Raw genomic sequence first — 21915 nt, 5'->3', positions numbered from 1 at the left:
CAAGCATTTATTTTTTCAAACTGTGCTCAGACCCGGTGCCTAAACGGGGCAGGCCTTTATTCAAGGCTGGTGATTATTAACAAAATGCTGCTTGCTGCCTACACTGTAATATGGTGTTAATTTTCACTCATATCCCTGGATGTGGAAAACAAAAGACAATGGTTTTAGATCAGAGCCCTCAGTGTTGCTGCAAACCCTCTCCTTAGTTTACGTTTTACGCTTTCACTCCTTCCTCTCCCGTCATATTTTAAAATGAGCCAGAAAAAGACGCTCAGATGACCTGCAATTCGTGGAGGAAAATTGCACGTACCGGAACACTGGTTTGGAGGTTGATGATTGTATAAACAAGTGAGGCTTGTTGAAGGACAAACTGATCCAGAAAAAGCCACTGTTCATGGTAAATTGCATTAAGACACCCACCAATGAGACAGAGAACTTTAACAGGGTCACACGCACATCAACATCACTGTATCGCCACAGTTACGAAGTTGTAGAAGCAAAAATCAGGCTTTAGGAAATGAAGGTACCACTCCACAGCAGACTTAGAAAAAAGAGTGACTCAACCAAGTGTAAACTTTTTAATGGGCATAATGTTCGCCGCTTAATTAAGATAGGCATTTATTTTTTTCAGGTGAAGTTTTGACCTGGTCATTAAATGAGGCAGGTCCCTATTCAAGGTCAGGTGTTTAATCAAGGAAATACGTAAGTCTAATTGGTGCTGGGGATTCCCTGTAGATCGTTTGGTGCCTCCTAACTGTAACTACTGTAATCCAGTACATACATATAATGGATTTTGTCTGTTTTATACATATACCAGATTTTTATTATAACGGACAAAACCGGCTGGTCCACCTGAATCCATTATATATGTGTTTTACTATCTAATACATATATATATATATATATATATATATATATATGTATATATATACTCAGTGAGGAAAATAAGTATTTGAACACCCTGCGATTTTGCAAGTAATTTTCATCTTACGTGCATGTCAACTGTTTGTTGTGATTTGGCGCTATATAAAAAAATTGATTGATTGATTGATTGATTGATTGATTGATTGATTGATTGATGTCCACTGTAAGAGACATAATCAAAAAAAAAAAAAAAAAAATCCGGAAATCACAATGTATGATTTTTTTAATATTTTATTAGTATGTTACTGCTGCAAATAAGTATTTGAACACCTGTGAAAATCAATGTTAATATTTGGTACAGTAGCCTTTGTTTGCAATTACAGAGGTCAAACATTTCCTGTAGTTTTTCACCAGGTTTGCACACACTGCAGCAGGGATTTTGGCCCATTCCTCCACACAGGTCTTCTCTAGATCAGCCAGGTTACTGGGCTGTTACTGAGAAACACGGAGTTTGAGCTCCCTCCAAAGATTTTCTATTGGGTTTAGGTCTGGAGACTGGCTAGGCCACTCCAGAACCTTGATATGCTTCTTACTGTCAGGATCTGGCCCTTTAGGGCCATCTGTTATTAGTCCGCCTTCTGTCCTCGTCTATATTCTCTGCCTTTGGTATGTTTATCCATGTCTCGTCAGGTTTATGTTATAATTGGTTTTGTTTCTGTTATCCTGGTATTTGTCATTCATGTTCACTTAGTCACTTCAGTGTTGTGTGGGCCGCTGAAGAGGAGGTACTGCTGGCCCACCACCACCAGAGGGCACCCTGCCTGGAGTGCGGGCTCCAGGCACAAGAGGGCGCTGCCGCCTCACAGGAGCAGCCGGGGTGACAGCTGTCACTTATCACCTACGACAGCTGTCACCAATCATCTGATCTTCAGTGGTATATCAGCAAGACGACATCTCCACCTCTTTGCCGAGATATCGCTCTACCGAGGAGGTAACGTACTCAGCCGACTTTGTTGTCTTCATGACTGGAAGACCTGTTGCTTTGTGTGTTGGATAGCAGATATTTTGTTTCCTTTTTTCCGACGAGAGGTGGAGGTGGTTTTCCACCATACGTGTTGCTGGGTGCAGACGCACCCACATCTAACTGTTTTTGTTCCTCGCCAGCAGTACCAGATCCGACAAGCGGAGGCAGTGGCCACCTGGGAGTTCGGGACTTGGCGGCTCCAGTATTTCCGGGGTTCGGTGGCGGAGGAAATCGTGTGGTTCCGGTTCTGCTTTGGACAGACGTCTCTTATCTTCGAGCCTGCCCACGCGACACATTTTTGTGAATTGACGTCATTGACTATTATTGTAATCTGCTGTTTGTTGTGCTTATTCACAACAGTAAAGTGTTGTTATTTGACTTCCTCCATTGTCCGTTCATTTGCGCCCCCTGTTGTGGGTCCGTGTTCCTACACTTTCACAACATTCAGTCCTAGTTTGTTTGTGTTTATGCTTTGGTCTACAGTTCGGTTTATCGCATTTTTGGTATTTTGTTTTGTCACAGGTATTGGTCATTATTTATCTGTTAAGTCCTTTTATTTATATCTTATAGTCACTGGCTGTTGTCATTCTGTTCATTATTTAGTCTTGGTTTATGCTGTCATCTCACCATTGTTTATTGCATTCACTTTTATGTTTTGAGCCATCTCACTCCGGTTATAGTTTTAAGATAATTGATTTCTTTGTTTACTGCCATCTACTTAGTTCTGTCAGGTCTGGTTTATATATGATTCTGTTTTAGCTCTGTTCATTGTTCTATGTTTCTTTCACGCCTGCCCAAATATGTTCCCACTCCATATCACTGCACCAGCCATTGTGTTTTTGTCTCACACTTTTTCTGTCTGCTTTGTATTTTCACTCACTCCCACTCTTGCACTTGCTCACGTCTTTGTTTCTTTCATCACTCCACTGTGTTTTCCTGCCTTCACTCTTTTGCACTTACCTTTGTCTTCCCTGGTCACGCCCCTTCCAGAACCTTCACTAACACCCGTGTTCCACTAATTACCTCACCAGTTATTTAAGCCCTCACAGTCTCACAGTCCCTTGCTGGATTGTTGAACGATTTCACTTTCCAGCACTCACGACCTTGCCTTGTTTTGCCCTGAATTCAGCCTGCCGGTATTTGACCTTGCTTTGTCCATGACCACGATTTTGTCTCTGCCTTTGATTGCCACCACGCGGTGTAATTTGACCTTTGCCTGTTTTCTCGACCAAGCCTCAGCCTCAAGCCTGACTGTACCTTTGCATCGCTGCTGGACTTCCCGTGTACCGAATCCCAGCTTGTAATTAAACCTTTTCCTTACACCAATCTGTTTGTGAGAGTTTTGCATTTGTGTCCTGTCCCATGTGGCGAAAAACACCCCCAAAGCATGATGCTTCCACCCCCATGCTTCACATTAGGGACTGTGTTTTTGGGATGGTACTCAGCATTCTTCTTCCTCCAAACACGGCTAGTGGAATTAAGACCAGAAAGTACTATTTTGGTCTCATCTGACCACATAACTTTCTCCCATGACTCCTCTGGATCATCCAAATGGTCATGGGCAAACTTAAGACAGGCCTGTATGTGTGCTGATTTAAGCAGGGGAACCTTCTGTGCCATGCATGATTTTAACCCATGATGTCTTGGTGTATTACCCACAGTAACCTTGTAACAGTAAATCAAATCAAATCAATTTCATTTATATAGCGCCAAATCACAACAAACAGTTGCCCCAAGGTGCTTCATATTGCAAGGCAAAGCCATACAATAATTACAGAAAAACCCCAACTGTCAAAACGACCCCCTGTGAGTAAGCACTTGGCGACAGTGGGAAGGAAAAACTCCCTTTTAACAGGAAGAAACCTCCAGCAGAACCAGGCTCAGGGAGGGGCAGTCTTCTGCTGGGACTGGTTGGGGCTGAGGGAGAGAACCAGGAAAAAGACATGCTGTGGAGGGGAGCAGAGATCAATCACTAATGATTAAATGCAGAGTGGTGCATACAGAGCAAAAAGAGAAGAAGAGATATTGCGCAAATGCAAAAAAGCAGTCCTACATATTTGTTTAATATGCGCATTGAATGACATATCCTGATCAAAAATGACTCCAACATTTCTCACAGTATTACTAGAGGTCAGGGTAATGCCATCCAGAGTAAGGATCTGGTTAGACACCATGTTTCTAAGATTTGTGGGGCCAAGTACAATAACTTCAGTTTTATCTGAGTTTAAAAGCAGGAAATTAGAGGTCATCCATGTCTTTATGTCTGTAAGACAAACTTGCAGTTTAGCTAATTGGTGTGTGTCCTCTGGCTTCATGGATAGATAAAGCTGAGTATCATCTGTGTAACAATGAAAATTTAAGCAATGCTGTCTAATAATACTGCCTAAGGGAAGCATGTATAAAGTGAATAAAATTGGTCTTAGCACAGAACCTTGTGGAACTCCATAATTAACCTTAGTCTGTGAAGAAGATTCCCCATTTACATGAACAAATTGTAATCTATTAGATAAATGTGATTCAAACCACCGCAGCGCAGTGCCTTTAATACCTATGGCATGCTCTAATCTCTGTAATAAAATTTTATGGTCAACAGTATCAAAAGCAGCACTGAGGTCTAACAGAACAAGCACAGAGATGAGTCCACTGTCTGAGGCCATAAGAAGATCATTTGTAACCTTCACTAATGCTTTTTCTGTACTATGACGAATTCTAAACCCTGACTGAAACTCTTCAAATAGACCATTCCTCTGCAGATGATCAGTTAGCTGTTTTACAACTACCCTTTCAAGAATTTTTGAGAGAAAAGGAAGGTTGGAGATTGGCCTATAATTAGCTAAGATATCTGGGTCAAGTGATAGCTTTTTAAGTAATGGTTTAATTATTGCCACCTTAAAAGCCTGTGGTACATAGCCAACTAATAAAGACAGATTGATCATATTTAAGATCGAAGCATTAATTAATGGTAGGGCTTCCTTGAGCAGCCTGGTAGGATTGGGGTCTAATAGACATGTTGATGGTTTGGAGGAAGTAACTAATGAAAATAACTCAGACAGAACAATCGGAGAGAAAGAGTCTAACCAAATACCGGCATCACTGAAAGCAGCCAAAGAGAACGATATGTCTTTGGGATGGTTATGAGTAATTTTTTCTCTAATAGTTAAAATTTTATTAGCAAAGAAAGTCATGAAGTCATTACTAGTTAAAGTTAAAGGAATACTCGGCTCAATAGAGCTCTGACTCTTTGTCAGCCTGGCTACAGTGCTGAAAAGAAACCTGGGGTTGTTCTTATTTTCTTCAATTAGTGATGAGTAGTAAGATGTCCTAGCTTTACGGAGGGCTTTTTTATAGAGCAACAGACTCTTTTTCCAGGCTAAGTGAAGATCTTCTAAATTAGTGAGACGCCATTTCCTCTCCAACTTACGGGTTATCTGCTTTAAGCTGGGAGTTTGTGAGTTATACCACGGAGTCAGGCACTTCTGATTTAAGGCTCTCTTTTTCAGAGGAATACAGCATCCAAACTTGTCCTCAATGAGGATATAAAACTATTGACGAGATAATCTATCTCACTCACAGAGTTTAGGTAGCTACTCTGCCTTGTGTTAGTATATGGCATTGGAGAACATAAAGAAGGAATCATATCCTTAAACCTAGTTACAGCGCTTTCTGAAAGACTTCTACTGTAATGAAACTTATTCCCCACTACTGGGTAGTCATCAGAGTAAATGTAAATGTTATTAAGAAATGATCGGACAGAAGGGGGTTTTCAGGGAATACTGTTAAGTCTTCAATTTCCATACCATACGTCAGAACAAGATCTAAGGTATGATTAAAGTGGTGGGTGGACTCATTTACATTTTGAGAAAAGCCAATTGAGTCTAACAATAGATTAAATGCAGTGTTGAGGCAGTCATTCTCAGCATCTGTGTGGATGTTAAAATCGCCCACTATAATTATCTTATCTGAGCTAAACACTAAGTCAGACAAAAGGTTTGAAAATTCACAGAGAAACTCACAGTAATGACCAGGAGGACGATAGATAACAACAAATAAAACTGGTTTTTGGGACTTCCAATTTGGATGGACAAGACTAAGAGACAAGCTTTCAAATGAATTAAAGCTCTGTCTGGGTTTTTGATTAATTAATAAGCTGGAGTGGAAGATTGCTGCTAATCCTCCGCCTCGGCCCGTGCTACGAGCATTCTGGCAGTTAGTGTAACTCAGGGGTGTTGACTCATTTAAACTAACATATTCATCCTGCTGTAACCAGGTTTCTGTAAGGCAGAATAAATCAATATGTTGATCCATTATTATATCATTTACTAACAGGGACTTAGAAGAGAGAGATCTAATGTTTAATAGACCACATTTAACTGTTTTAGTCTGTGGTGCAGTTGAAGGTGCTATATTATTTTTTCTTTTTGAATTTTTATGCTTAAATAGATTTTTACTGGTTGTTGGTGGTCTGGGAGCAGGCACCGTCTCTACGGGGATGGGGTAATGAGGGGATGGCAGGGGGAGATAAGCTGCAGAGAGGTGTGTAAGACTACAACTCTGCTTCCTGGTCCCAACCCTGGATAGTAAAGGTTTGGAGGATTTAAGAAAATTGGCCAGATTTCTAGAAATGAGAGCTGCTCCATCCAAAGTGGGATGGATGCCATCTCTCCTAACAAGACCAGGTTTTCCCCAGAAGCTTTGCCAATTATCTATGAAGCCCACCTCATTTTTTGGACACCACTCAGACAGCCAGCAATTCAAGGAGAACATGCGGCTAAACATGTCACTGGGAGGGGCCCAGAGAAAACTACAGTTTTTGCAAAACTTTGCAAAAACTATTGTTTTTGCAAAGTTACACACCGATTCAATATTAATTTTAGTGACCTCTGATTGGTGTAACCGGGTGTCATTACTGCCGACGTGAATTACAATCTTACCAAATTTACGCTTAGCCTTAGCCAGCAGTTTCAAATTTCCTTCAATGTCACCTGCTCTGGCCCCCGGAAGACAATTGACTATGGTTGCTGGTGTCGCTAACTTCACATTTCTCAAAACAGAGTCGCCAATAACCAGAGTTTGATCCTCAGCGGGTGTGTTGCCGAGTGGGGAATAACAGTTAGAGATGTGAATGGGTTGGCTTCTGTTTAGGACTACGCTTCCTCCTCACAGTCACCCAGTCGGCCTGCTTTCCCGGCTGCTCGAGATCTGCCGGGAGGGAACTAACGGCGGCTAAGCTACCTTGGTCCGCACCGACTACAGGTGCCTGGCTAGCTGTAGGATTTTCCAAGGTGTGGAGCCGAGTCTCCAATTCGCCCAGCCTGGCCTCCAAAGCTACGAATAAGCTACACTTATTACAAGTACCATTACTGCTAAAGGAGGCCGAGGAATAACTAAACATTTCACACCCAGAGCAGAAAAGTGCGGGAGAGACAGGAAAAGCCGCCATGCTAAACCGGCTAAGAGCTAGTAGCTGCGCTAAGCTAGCGGATTCCTAAAAACACGCAAAGTGAATCATGTGTAAATAATTTAGAGGTGATTCAGCAGAGGGAGTGCTTTAGTTAAGGCACGTGAAGATTACACTGTGAAACAAATCGTTATCTAGTTAACTAGATCAATCTAACTGTGCAGATTAAACAGCTAACAGATACAGCAAAACACCACTGTGCTCCGGAACAGGAAGTGATACAATACCGCAGTGAGAGCCAACCACCAGTAGAGGTTTTGTGCATGGTGGTGCCAGTAACAGTGGTGCCAGCTCTCTTCAGGTCATTGACCAGCTCCTTCTGTGCAGTTCTGGGCTGATTCCTCACCTTTTGTTGGGAAAGTGTAGTGACACGGACCCACAACAGGGGGCGCAAATGAACGGTCAATAGATGAGCCAAAAAGTAACAATTTAATGTTGTGAATGTGCACAACGAACATACAGACAATCACAGAATATCATAACAGTCAATACACAGAGGTGATGTGTGGGCAGGCTCGAGGATAGAAGACGTCTGTCCTGAGAAGAGCCGGAACCACACGATTTCCGCCGCCCCAGAACCTGGTGAATACTGGAGCCGCCAAGTCCCGAATTCCCAGGTGATCACCGTCCCCGACTGTCGGATCTGGTACTGCAGGCGAAGAACAAAGACAGTCAAGTGTGGGTGTGTGTACACCCAGTAACAACAACGGTGGGAATGCCATCTGCACCTCTCATTCAATATGTTGCAGCGGTCTCAGCTGAAAAGGAGCGCCGTCTTGCACAGCCTCCTCACAAACGACCGGTTCTCCTGCAAATTCTCACAATAACAGAGTTACAAATCTCACAAAAAGGCTGAGAGTATTACCTCCTATGAAGTATGATATCTCGGCAACGAGGTGGAGATGAAGTCTGGTCTTTATGGAGTGAGATGATGTTGAGTAGATGGGTGACAGCTGTCAAGAGGTAATGAGCGACAGCTGTCACCCCCGGCTGTGTCCATGGCGGCAGCGCCCTCTCGTGCCTGAAGCCCGCACTTCAGGCAGGGCGCCCTCTGGTGGTGGGCCAGCAGTACCTCCTCTTCTGGCGGCCCACACAACACCTTTCTTAGGATAATTGATAACGCCACAAGGTGGGATCTTGCATGGAGCCCCAGTCTGAGGGAGATTAACATGTTTAACATGTCATGTTTAGCTTCTTCCATTTTCTAATAATTGCTCCAACAGTTGATCTTTTTTCACCAAACTGCTTGGCATTTGCCCTGCAGCCCTTTCCAGCCTTGTGGAGGTCTACAATTTTGTCTCTGGTGTCTTTGGACAGCTCTTTGGTCTTAGCCATGTGAGAAGCTGGAGTCTTACTGATTGTGTGGGGTGGACAGGTGTCTTTATGCAGCTAAAGACCTCAAATAGGTGCTTCTAATTTGGAATAATAAGTGGAGTGGAGGTGGACTTTTTAGAGGCGGACTAACAGGTCTTTGAGGGCCAGAATTTTTGCTGATTGGCAGGTGTTGAAATACTTATTTGCAGCAGTAACATGCAAATAAATTATAAAAAACTCATACATTGTAATTTCCGGATTTTTTTTTTTTTTTGGATTATGTCTCTCACAGTGGACATGCACCTAAGATGTAAATTTCAGACCCCTCCATGATTTCTAAGTCGGAGAACTTGCAAAATCACAGGGTGTTCAAATACTTATTTTCCTCACTGTGTGTATATATATATATATATATATATATATATATATATATATATGTGTGTGTGTGTGTGTGTGTGTATATATATACGAGGTCTGTCAATAAAGTAACGGTCCTTTTTATTTTTTTCAAAAACTATATGGATTTCATTCATATGTTTTTAAGTCAGACAAGCTTGAACCCTCGTGCGCATGCGTGAGGTTTCCATGCCTGTCGGTGACGTCATTCGCCTGTGAGAACACCTTGTGGAAGGAGTGGTCCCGCCCCCTCATCGGATTTTCATTGTCTGGAAATGGCGGAATGATTTGGACTTTTTTTCCATCAGAATTTTTTCAGAAGCTGTTAGAGACTGGCACCTGGAAACCATTTGAAAAATTTATCTGGCTTTCGGTGAAAATTTTACGGGCTTCACAGAGAATAAGGACTGTTACTACAGCTTTAAGGACGGCTTTAAGGACGCTCGGTGCGCCGCGCTCCGAGCTGCGACGAGGCAGAAAATGCCAGATCATTTCTAAGCTCATGGCTCTGTGGATACGAGACCGTTGTGTGCACTTTCTCTGGTTATCACAAGAGCTGGACATCAGCCATTTTCCGGCAGATTTCACTTTTAACAAGAGATTTTGTCATGGAAAGCCGCGCGAAGGCTTCGTGCGTAACGACCGATTTGCTGTATAAGTGAGACAAAGAACACCTCTGTTTCGGCGTGTCATGGGACAAGTTGGGACATGCCTATCTCGGCTTTCAATGCTTACCAGTCCAGTAAGTATCAGAGAAATTGTGGAGAGCTGGGCTTGTCCTAACTTGTCCTCTGACATGCCGAAACGGAGGTGTTCCTTTGTCTCACTCAAACAGCGAATCGGTCGTTAAGCACAAAGCCTCCAGCGGCTTTCCATGACAAAATCTCTTGTTAAAAGTGAAATCTGCTGGAAAATGGCTGATGTCCAGCTCTTGTGATAACCAGAGAAAGTGCACACGACGGTCTCGTATCCACAGAGCCATCAGCTTAGAAATGATCTGGCGTTTTCTGCCTCGTCGTCGCAGCTCGGAGCACGGCGCGCCGAGCGTCCTTAAAGCCGTCCTTAAAGCCGCCCTTAAAGCTGCCCTTAAAGCTGTAGTAACAGTCCTTATTCTCTGTGAAGCCCGTAAAATTTTCACCGAAAGCCAGATACATTTTTCAAATGGTTTCCAGGTGCCAGTCTCTAACAGCTTCTGAAAAAATTCTGATGGAAAAAAAGTCCAAATCATTCCACCATTTCCAGACAATGAAAATCCGACGAGGGGGCGGGACCACTCCTTCCACAAGGCGTGCTCACAGGCGAATGACGTCACCGACAGGCGTGGAAAAACTCACGCATGCGCACGAGGGTTCAAGCTTGTCTGACGTAAAAACATATGAATCAAATCCATATAATTAAAAAAAAATAAATAAAAAGGACCGTTACTTTATTGACAGACCTCGTATGTATATGTATGTATATATATATATATATATATATATACGAGGGCTGTCAATAAAGTTACGGTCCTTTTTATTTTTTTCAAAAACTATATGGATTTCATTCATATGTTTTTACGTCAGACATGCTTGAACCCTCGTGCGCGTGCGTGAGTTTTTCCACGCCTGTCGGTGACGTCATTCGCCTGTGAGCACTCCTTGTGGGAGGAGTCGTCCAGCCCCTCGTCGGAATTCCTTTGTCTGAGAAGTTGCTGAGAGACTGGCGCGTTGTTTGATCAAAATTTTTTCTAAACCTGTGAGACACATCGAAGTGGACACGGTTCGAAAAATTAAGCTGGTTTTCAGTGAAAATTTTAACGGCTGATGAGAGATTTTGAGGTGATTCTGTCGCTTTAAGGACTTTTCACGGTGCGAGACGTCGCGCTGCGCTCTCAGGCGGCGTCGTCAGCCTGTTCAAGCTGAAAACATCCACATTTCAGGCTCTATTGATCCAGGACGTCGTGAGAGAACAGAGAAGTTTCAGAAGAAGTCGGTTTCAGCATTTTATCCGGATATTCCACTGTTAAAGGAGATTTTTTTAATGAAAGACGTGCGGACGGGTCCGCGCGTCGGGACGCAGCCGCCGCGACGCTCCGCCACAGGAAAAACACCTCTGTTGAAAGCCTTAAGGACAAGTTGGAACATGTCCTGCCTGTTAAACAATTTCTCATATACTCACTCCACTGAAAGCCATCAAAAGCCGCCTGGATTTTACAAATGGTTATCAACACGGAGGTGTTTTTCCTGTGCCGCCGCACCGCGTCGGCTGCGTCCCGACGCGCGGACCCGTCCGCACGTCTTTCATTAAAAAAATCTCCTTTAACAGTGGAATATCCGGATAAAATGCTGAAACCGACTTCTTCTGAAACTTCTCTGTTCTCTCACGACGTCCTGGATCAATAGAGCCTGAAATGTGGAGGTTTTCAGCTTGAACAGGCTGATGACGCCGCCTGAGAGCGCTGCGCGACGTCTCACACCGTGAAAAGTCCTTAAAGCGACAGAATCACCTCAAAATCTCTCATCAGCTGTTAAAATTTTCACTGAAAACCAGCTTAATTTTTCGAACCATGTCCACTTCGATGTGTCTCACAGGTTTAGAAAAAATTCTGATCAAACAACGCGCCAGTCTCTCAGCAACTTCTCAGACAAAGGAATTCCGACGAGGGGCTGGACGACTCCTCCCACAATGAGTGCTCACAGGCGAATGACGTCACCGACAGGCGTGGAAAAACTCACGCATGCGCACGAGGGTTCAAGCATGTCTGACGTAAAAACATATGAATGAAATCCATATAGTTTTTGAAAAAAATAAAAAGGACCGTAACTTTATTGACAGCCCTCGTATACACACAGTGCTCTCCCCGTATTTGTGTGGGTTTCCGGCTTCCTCCTAATTTCAAAGACAATGAATTGGTGACTCTAAATTGGCTGTAGGTGTGAGTGTGAATGTGTGTGTCCTATATCTATTGGCTCTGCAACAGTCTGGCAGCCTGTCCAAGGTGTACTCCTCCTCTCACCTAGGGACCACTAGGATAGGCTCCAGCCGCCCCCTCAACCTTCTTCATTGCCTGACTGACTCTGATTCATCTCCCAGGTTCTTCAGAGGTTGATCAAGTCACGAGGGAAGTCACAGAGCAAACACCTCAATGTCCAGATGATGGCAGGGGACAAGCTGGCTCAGTGTCCGCCTGTACGTCACTTACACTAACACACTCATATGTTAACTGAACATATCCATATTTGCGCGATGCATCTCAACTTGTTTTTTTCACTTGCTAGGAAATGTTTGATGTGATTCTTGATGAGAACCAGCTGGAAGATGCATGTGAACATCTGGCAGAGTATCTGGACATTTACTGGCGTGCCACTCACTTCCCTTGTTCTGCTCCAGTCAACAACCCCTTACTGGACCAAAGTGTGATCACCCCACCCTCAGCTAACTCCAGCCAACAGGTAGATGAGCACCAAACTGATGTTGGGCTTATTAATGTTTTATTTATGTTTAGGTCAGGTCTTTGAGAATGTACTGGCGCTGTGGTTGCTGCTTCCATCACGCCACAGAATTGTCTTGGGTTTGGATGGTAACCACTCAGGCAGACCAACAGTCCATCCCCATCTGTCAAAAGTAAACCTCTATTTACTGCAGTCAGATGAAATATGGACATCACTTTGGCCTTTTCAAGCTGCTGGGATCCTCACTGAGGCACTTATGCACTGGATCATGGACAAAGAAGCACACACGTGGCCAAAATGTCATAGCTGACATTCCCTCACAGTGCAAGTACTCCTCACATTAGTCTCTCTAAGCAACCATTCCAGTGGTACCCAAGGACCTTTCAAAGAGACCGAATGCCAAAGGTAGCTATCATTGCCTTAGGTCTCACAGCCATACAATTAAACAGGAAACACCAGTACCTTAAGGAACTGAACCTTGGTTCTCCTGTAAAGGTATCAGCATCATCACCAAACACCTCTGTCCAGTGACCTCATGGCTCCATAAGTTCTTCCCAGGCATCTCCTGCTCTCAAAGGATGAAGAACCAGATGTTGGGAAAGTGTAGTGACACGGACCCACAACAGGGGGCGTAAATGAACGGACAATGGAAGGAGTCAAATTATAACACTTTACTGTTGTGAATGACACAACCAAACACAGCAGATTACAGAATGTGCAAAAGTCAATCAATAAAGGTGTCGTGTGGGCAGGCTCGACGATAGGAGACGCCCGTCTGGAAACGAACCGGAACCACACGATTTCCACTGCCACCGAACCCGAGGAATACTGGAGCCGCCAAGTCCCGAAGTCCCCAGGTGGCCACCTTCACGGCGTGTCGGATCTGGTACTGCTGGCAGAAAGCAAAGACAGTCAAGGGTGGGTGTGTGAACACCCAGTAACAATCCTGGTGGGAATTCCACCTCCACCTCTCACTCAATACGTTGCAGCGATCCCTCAGAGGAAAAAGAGTGCCGTCTTGCACAGCCTCCACAAAAAGGACCGGTACTCCTCTGGTAGAAGATGATATCTCGGCAGTGTGGTGGAGGTGTCTTCCTGCTTTTATTCCAGATGTGGATTGGATGATTAGTGACAGCTGTCACGGATGATGGGTGACAGCTGTCACCATGGCTTGTTCCTGAGGCGGCAGCGCCCTCTCGTGCCTGAAGCCCGCACTTCAGGCAGGGCGCCCTCTGGTGGTGGGCCAGCAGTACCTCCTCTTCTGGCGGCCCACACAACAGGACCCCCCCCCTCAACGGGCGCCTCCTGGCGCCCGACCAGGCTTGTTCGGGTGGCGACGATAGAAATTGGCCAGGAGGGCCGGGTCCAGGATGAAGCTCCTCTTCACCCAGGAGCGTTCTTCGGGTCCATACCCCTCCCAGTCCACCAAACACTGAAAGCCCCGGCCCATTCGACGGACGTCCAAGAGCCGGCGAACTGTCCAAGCCGGCTCCCCGTCGATAATACGGGCAGGAGGCAGCGCCGGACCGGGTGCACAGAGGGGTGAGGTGTGATGCGGCTTGATTCTGGAGACATGGAAAACCGGATGGATCCGCAGTGAGGCCGGGAGTTGGAGCCTCACTGCGGTAGGACTGAGAACCTTGAGGATGGTAAAGGGTCCAATGAAGCGGTCTTTTAGTTTAGGAGACTCGACCTGTAGTGGAATGTCCTTGGTGGAAAGCCATACCTCCTGCCCGGGCTGGTATGCGGGGGCTGGGGACCGTCAACGGTCTGCATGGGCTTTAGCTCTCATCCGGGCCCTCAACAAGGCCGAATGGGCGGTGCGCCACACCCGACGGCATCTGCGCAGGTGGGCCTGGACCGAGGGCACACCGACCTCTCCCTCCACCAAAGGAAACAAAGGGGGTTGGTACCCCAGACACACCTCGAACGGGGAGAGGCCGGTGGCAGAGGACACTTGGCTGTTATGAGCGTACTCGATCCAGGCCAGATGTTCACTCCAAGCCGTCGGGTGTGCGGAGGTCGTGCACCTAAGGGCCTGCTCCAACTCCTGGTTGGCCCGTTCGACCTGTCCGTTAGTCTGTGGGTGATACCCAGACGAGAGGCTTACGGTGGCCCCCAGTTCCCGGCAGAAACTTCTCCACACCTGCGAGGAGAACTGGGGACCGCGATCCAACACGATGTCTGTTGGTATCCCATGCAGCCGGACAACATGGTGGACCAAGAGATCCACCGTCTCCTGGGCCGACGGGAGCTTCGGGAGGGCCACGAAGTGGGCCGCCTTGGAGAATCGGTCCACTATCGTGAGAATGGTGGTGTGTCCCCGGGACGGCGGGAGGCCCGTGACAAAATCCAGACCAATGTGGGACCAGGGGCGGTGAGGCACAGGAAGTGGCTGTAGGAGTCCCTGTGCCTTCTGGTGGTCCGCCTTGCCCCTGGTGCAGGTGGTGCAGGCCTGGATGTAAGCCCGGACATCAGTCTCCAGGGACGCCCACCAGAAGCGCTGCCGGACCACTGCCACGGTCCTACGCACCCCTGGGTGGCAGGAGAGCTTGGACCCGTGACAGAAGTCCAGAACGGCAGCTCTGGCCTCTGGTGGGACGTACAATCTGTCTTTCGGTCCTGTTCCGGGATCCGGGCTCCGTGCCAGGGCCTCCCGGATGGTCTTCTCCACGTCCCAGGTGAGGGTGGCCATGATAGTGGACTCCGGTAGAATGGGTTCCGGTGGATCCGACAGCTCGGTCTTGACTTCCCGTTCATGCACCCGGGACAGGGCATCCGATCTTTGGTTCTTGGTCCCGGGGCAGTAGGTGATCCGGAAGTCAAAACGGCCGAAAAACAGTGACCAGCGGGCTTGCCTGGGGTTCAGTCGCTTGGCGGTCCTGATATACTCCAGGTTCCGGTGGTCCATGAAAACTGTGAAAGGTACTGATGCTCCCTCCAGCAGGTGTCTCCACTCCTCAAGAGCCTCTTTCACCACAAGGAGCTCTCGATTGCCCACGTCATAGTTCCGCTCTGCTGGGGTCAACCTGCGGGAAAAATAGGCACACGGGTGAAGAACCTTATCGGTTTCTCCGCTCTGGGATAGCACGGCTCCTATCCCTGAGTCAGAGGCGTCCACTTCAACCACAAACTGGCGACTAGGATCGGGCTGCACCAAGACCGGTGCAGTCGAGAACCGGCGTTTCAACTCCCTAAACGCGGCTTTGCACCGATCCGACCAGGTGAAGGGAACTTTTGATGAGGTCAGGGCCGTCAGGGGGCTAACTACCTGACTATACCCCTTAATGAACCTCCTGTAAAAATTTGCGAAGCCGAGGAACTGTTGCAGCTTCCTACGGCTCGTAGGTTGGGGCCAGTCTCTCACCGCTGCGACCTTGGCTGGATCCGGGGCGACGGAGTTGGAGGAGATGATAAACCCCAGGAAGGACAAAGAAGTGCGGTGAAACTCACACTTCTCGCCCTTCACAAACAGCCGGTTCTCCAACAACCGCTGCAGGACCTGACGTACATGCCGTACATGGGTCTCAGGGTCCGGAGAAAAGATGAGTATATCATCCAGGTATACGAAGACGAATCGGTGCAGGAAGTCCCGCAAGACGTCATTAACCAAAGCTTGGAACGTCGCGGGGCGTTAGTGAGACCGAACGGCATGACCAGGTACTCAAAATGACCTAACGGGGTGTTGAATGCCGTCTTCCATTCGTCTCCCTTCCGGATCCGAACTAGGTGGTATGCGTTCCTAAGATCCAACTTTGTGAAGATTTTGGCTCCATGCAGGGGGGTGAACACCGAATCCAACAAAGGCAACGGGTATTGGTTGCGAACCGTGATCTCGTTCAGCCCCCGATAATCAATGCATGGACGAAGACCGCCATCTTTTTTGCCCACAAAAAAGAAACCTGCTCCCATCGGAGAGGTGGAGTTATGGATCAGCCTGGCAGCTAAGGAGTCCCGGATGTAGGTCTCCATTGATTCGCGCTCAGGTCGGGAGAGGTTGTACAGCCTGCTGGACGGGAACTCCACACCTGGCAACAAATCGATGGCACAATCGTACGGACGATGCAGGGGGAGAGTGAGTGCCCGATCCTTGCTAAAAACGTCAGCAAGATCGTGGTACTCAACCGGCACCGCCGACAGATTGGGGGGAACTTTGACCTGCTCCATAGCCTGGGAACCGGGAGGAACCGAGGATCCCAAACACATCCGATGGCAGGTCTCGCTCCACTGTACCACCACCCCGGACGGCCAATCAATCCGGGGATTGTGTTTCAACATCCAGGGGAACCCCAGAATCACACGGGAGGTAGAAGGAGTCACAAAAAACTCAATCTCCTCCCTATGATTCCCTGACACTACCAGAGTTACTGGTGGTGTCCTGTGTGTGATTAAAGGGAGTAGGGTGCCATCTAGTGCTCGCACCTGCAATGGTGTAGGTAGCGCCACCAGAGGGAGCCCTACCTCCCTGGCCCATCTGCTGTCTAGCAGATTCCCTTCTGACCCTGTGTCTACCAGTGCTGGGGCCTGAAGGGTTAAATCCCCACTAAGGATTGTAACTAGGAGCCGTGCGGCAATATGTGTGTGTCCCACGTGAATTTCTTGGCCCACCCTAAGCCCAGTTTCTAGGGGCGGGCGTTGGTGTTTAACCGTTCGGGGCAATTGCTCAATTGATGCTCCTTTGAGCCACAAACAAAACACGCCCCGCGTGGAAACCTCCTCTGTCTATTAGGTGGTCTAAATGTGGCCCTGGTCGTGTCCATAGCTTCGTCAGCAGGGGGAGCTGTCGCCCCACGGGACGTAGAGGCCAGGGAGCGTGGGAAGGGCGGACCTTTCTCGGACCCGGAAGGAAGAGGGATGGCGCGCGCCCGGCCACGTCCTTCGTCTCGTTCCCGACGGCGTTCCTCCAACCGATTGTCTAACCGTATAACGAGATCAATAAGCCCATCTAATTCCCGCGGTTCATCCTTGGCCACTAGGTGCTCCTTTAGGACTGATGACAGTCCGTTTACAAAGGCGGCGCGGAGCGCAGCGTTATTCCAGCCGGACCTCGCAGCCGCGATACGGAAGTCGACTGCATAAGCAGCTGCGCTTCGGCGTCCCTGTCTCATCGACAGCAGCACAGTTGAAGCGGTCTCTCCCCTGTTAGGGTGATCAAACACAGTTCTGAACTCCCTCACAAACCCAGTGTACGTGTGAAGGAGCCGTGAATTTTGCTCCCAAAGCGCCGTAGCCCAAGCGCGTGCCTCTCCCCGAAGCAGAGTGATCACATAAGCTATTTTGCTTGCGTCTGACGCGTACATGACGGGACGAGCGAACACTGCATAAGAAAGTCTGCGCACGTCTCCACACAACCTCCGTACGGCTCAGGAGGGCTTATGTATGCTTCAGGGGATGGTGAGAGGGGTTGTTGAACCACCACTGGAACATTTATATCCAGCACAGGGTCGGCAGGAGGAGGAGCTGCAGCAGCGCCCTGAGCGCTCGCCTCCACTTGCACGGAGAGAGCCTCCACCCTGTGGTTCAGGAGGATGTTTTGCTCGGCTATTTGATCCATCCGAGCCGTAAAGGCGGTGAGAATATGCTGTAGCTCACCAATCACGCCTCCTGCAGACGCCTGCGCTCCCTGCTCTCCCATTGGTTGTTCAACAGCCTGGTGACCATGACACTGGCCGAGATATCCTGTTGGGAAAGTGTAGTGACACGGACCCACAACAGGGGGCGTAAATGAACAGACAATGGAAGGAGTCAAATTATAACACTTTACTGTTGTGAATGACACAACCAAACACAGCAGATTACAGAATGTGCAAAAGTCAATCAATAAAGGTGTCGTGTGGGCAGGCTCGACGATAGGAGACGCCCGTCTGGAAACGAACCGGAACCACACGATTTCCACTGCTACCGAACCCGAGGAATACTGGAGCTGCCAAGTCCCGAAGTCCCCAGGTGGCCACCTTCACGGCGTGTCGGATCTGGTACTGCTGGCAGAAAGCAAAGACAGTCAAGGGTGGGTGTGTGAACACCCAGTAACAATCCTGGTGGGAATTCCACCTCCACCTCTCACTCAATACGTTGCAGCGATCCCTCAGAGGAAAAAGAGTGCCGTCTTGCACAGCCTCCACAAAAAGGACTGGTACTCCTCTGGTAGAAGATGATATCTCGGCAGTGTGGTGGAGGTGTCTTCCTGCTTTTATTCCAGATGTGGATTGGATGATTAGTGACAGCTGTCACGGATGATGGGTGACAGCTGTCACCACGGCTTGTTCCTGAGGCGGCAGCGCCCTCTCGTGCCTGAAGCCCTCACTTCAGGCAGGGCGCCCTCTGGTGGTGGGCCAGCAGTACCTCCTCTTCTGGCGGCCCACACAACACCAGAGACACAAATGTCACTTCACTGCTAGGATAAGAGAACTTCTCTATACACAGCAAAATCACCAGTGTAAAACTAACACTGGTGATTTTACTGTGAAAGTTCAACACTTCTGATGACTGAGTTCAGGAAGTAGGTAAAAGCCTGAGCCTGTATCTGCAAAGCAACTCAAAGTCCTCTCAAAGAGCTCCTAACGTAGCCTAAAATTTGCTGGCAAGGAATCCTAGTCTAGGAGAGATTGAAGAGGTGTCTGAGAGCAACTCTGAGCGGGAGGGGACAGAAATTTCTATCTTTGTGAGGAGGTGGGGTTGACCCTGTTGCTAGTCCTCTAAGAGCTGTGATTGGTTGTCACAGAAAGGGGAGGAGAAATAAAAAAAATAACAAATGCGCTCTGCCCTCCTATTTATGAATGGACAGAGAAATCAACCGCTCATATAACCTGAACTGTATTAAGACATGTAATCGTGAAAATAATTTAATGTCATGATGATGAAACTCAGCAAAATTAAATAAATTGTTACACAGCTTGAAAATGTTTGACTGTACGTCATTCATATGCTGAATATTTATATATTAAAAGCATGTGTGCATGCATGAGCTTTTTTAGTCAATTTTAACTACATAATATAATTGTAAATACATTAAAAATACATGCATGACACAAGAAAGTGAAAACACTTATTTCCATTGTGGTCCATTTAAAACCAAATGACAAAATAGAAGTAATAATAAAAGAAAAATATTAATAATACTGATGATTATAATAATGATAATAATAATAATAATAATAATAATAATAATAATATAATAGTGTGTATATGATAACAAGAACCTAAACTATTTATAAATACATTAAGACAGTAAGTTAACATAAAATAATTACGTAGATCAAGCGGGTAGTGTGTTACTGACTTACTATAATCCTACATACAGAGAATATCTCTGCTTCCTCTGTCTTTTCTGCCATCTTCTCTGCTTAAGACACTCTTAAGTCTGGTTCACACAACAGGATTTTAAAATTATCTGTAGGTTTCCAAAACCTGAGAGACCACACACGTGAAGTAGAGAAGCTTGAATCTTCGACTGGACTGGGTTGCTTGATGCGAGGACGTTTCGCTTCAAATTGCAGAAGCTTCTTCAGCTAAAATTCTTGCTCTGGTAGTCTGACTTCTGTCTAGACTCTTGTAGAGAAGAAATTTCTTAATTTCTTTAATTTCATTTCATTCTTTCATATCTTCTTCGGCCTAATTATCCTGCAGTGTGAACTCGGCCTTAGGCTCCTTAAAGATCCTCCTCCGTGCTCTTACCAGTTTGGCACCTTAGGCCGGGTTCACACGGCAGGATAATTAGGCCGATCTTCCCCTTCCGACAGTCTTAAGGACGCCCCGACAATCGTGATGACGCTAAAGATAATCTTCTCAGATATTCCTGCCGTGTGTGGTGTGTTCAGAGCGGAAGGAAGGGCGTCAGGGGCGCTCCGATCGCAAATTGGGGATATTCAACATGTTGATTTTTTTGGCCCGATATCGTGGCGTGTGTTGTGTCCTCCGACCACAAACGAGCACACAACCTGCTGAATGTGACGTGCAGCCAATCAGAAAGCGAGGTGACGAATGTACGGAGCGGAAAATAAAATCAAAACAGCTGTTCTGACTTACCAGAAAGTCCGGTGGTCGCGCTGTCTCCACTCCTTATCATTTTTTTCCTCTGTTTTAAATAGTCCACAAAGTACCTCCGTTTGTTTACTGTGAAGTCACGTTTAATCTTGAGAGATTTTGCAAGATTTCCTTTCTGAACTGTAAATGTTTGTGTGTGAAATCTGTTTGTGTGGTGTTGTTGTTATTACCGTGTGGCTGAACACTACACACTGTACGACCAAACCTGTTAGATCCATGATTTTTTATCTTCACGTGTGTGGTCTCTCAGGTTTTGGAAACCTACAGATAATTTTAAAATCCTGTCGTGTGAACCAGGCTTTAGGAGCTCTCTGAAGGCCTAAGGTGCTCTGTGGTCAACTTTCATCTTACCAAGGGAGAATTCTAAGAAATGTCTAAGAATTTGAGGATTTCTAAGATTTTTCTTAGAATAATGTCACTAGGAGTTACGGGCCCTGGATCTTAGTCTTAATCCAGGACAATCACAAACCCAGACACATTGATTCCTACTTCACCTTCTTAAGTGCTGCACTCAGCACATCCATTGCTTCCACAAAGATCACATGGTCCATGAAGTCAAGGCCAGTATATAATTCCTCACCAACAAAGGCAGCTAAATTGCAGGTTTCCACAACCTTACTCAGTACCCAGTCTGTGCAAGAACTGGACAGTTTAGGAGCCAGAAACACACCCCTGATGAACACCAGTTTTCACTGGGAAAAACTCAGAGATTCTGTCCCCACTCCATATAGCACTCACAGAACCAGATACAGGTTGGTGATGTTATTTATGTTACATTTAATGAATACCTCTTGCTTTCTTTCTGTCTCTGCACCAGTTTTCTGAGACTCAAGAATTGATAGAATGATCACTGTCACAAACACAGGTGAGGAAAACAAATTTTTCTTATATTTTTTACATTTTGTCAAGCTGACTTTGTTTTCCCACTGGTTTTGTCTCTTGAAGCCTCCTGCTCCTCTGCAGGAACATCCTGTGCTCGCCACTGGGGTCACGCTACGAGGTCATAGAGCACGGGAACTGGGGCGCCACCAGGGGGCAGCATCAGCAACCCTTATCTCACTGTAGCCAGCCACCGCCTTCTCTGGTTAAAAAAGGGGTGGAGTGGAGACCAAGAGGTGAGCCCCCTGAGCGAGAAGGAGCAGGAGGCTGGTGTGCCAGAGCAAGAGGAGAAAGGAAGACACAGGGTGAGGAGGAGAAAGATTTGGCCTCCACCAGATCAGATGCAGGGTCACACCACTGCCTTTCTGCTGCACCCTCGGAAAGAACTCCCAACTCTCACCACAATGTGACAAACTCAGGGCCGCCATCTACATCTGCACATTACTGACAGCATAACAGTACAAGAGTGCAGCCCCCCACCCCCACCCCACCTCATCCCCCACCCA

The 21915-nt window shown here is 46.9% G+C and overlaps 1 protein-coding gene across 3 annotated transcripts in view; it reads left to right on the top strand.

The window, feature by feature from the left end:
- Window positions 1-21695, top strand: part of cacnb3b (calcium channel, voltage-dependent, beta 3b) — a 117053-nt gene extending 95358 nt beyond the window's left edge. For 2 of the 3 annotated variants that reach the window (XM_034172342.1, XM_034172340.1), the window contains exons 11-14: window positions 12129-12224; window positions 12314-12487; window positions 21348-21395; window positions 21476-21695. In XM_034172342.1, coding sequence (XP_034028233.1) covers window positions 12129-12224; window positions 12314-12487; window positions 21348-21377 — 300 coding nt within the window. In that variant the 3' untranslated portion in view covers window positions 21378-21395; window positions 21476-21695. The remainder of the gene's footprint in view (window positions 1-12128; window positions 12225-12313; window positions 12488-21347; window positions 21396-21475) is intronic. The other variant, XM_034172341.1, reaches the window with a different exon arrangement.
- Window positions 21696-21915: the final 220 nt, after the last annotated feature.

This window comes from Thalassophryne amazonica, chromosome 6 (assembly GCF_902500255.1).
Source record: "Thalassophryne amazonica chromosome 6, fThaAma1.1, whole genome shotgun sequence".
NCBI lineage: Eukaryota > Metazoa > Chordata > Actinopteri > Batrachoidiformes > Batrachoididae > Thalassophryne > Thalassophryne amazonica.
This window is presented reverse-complemented; position numbering and strand designations above follow the sequence as displayed.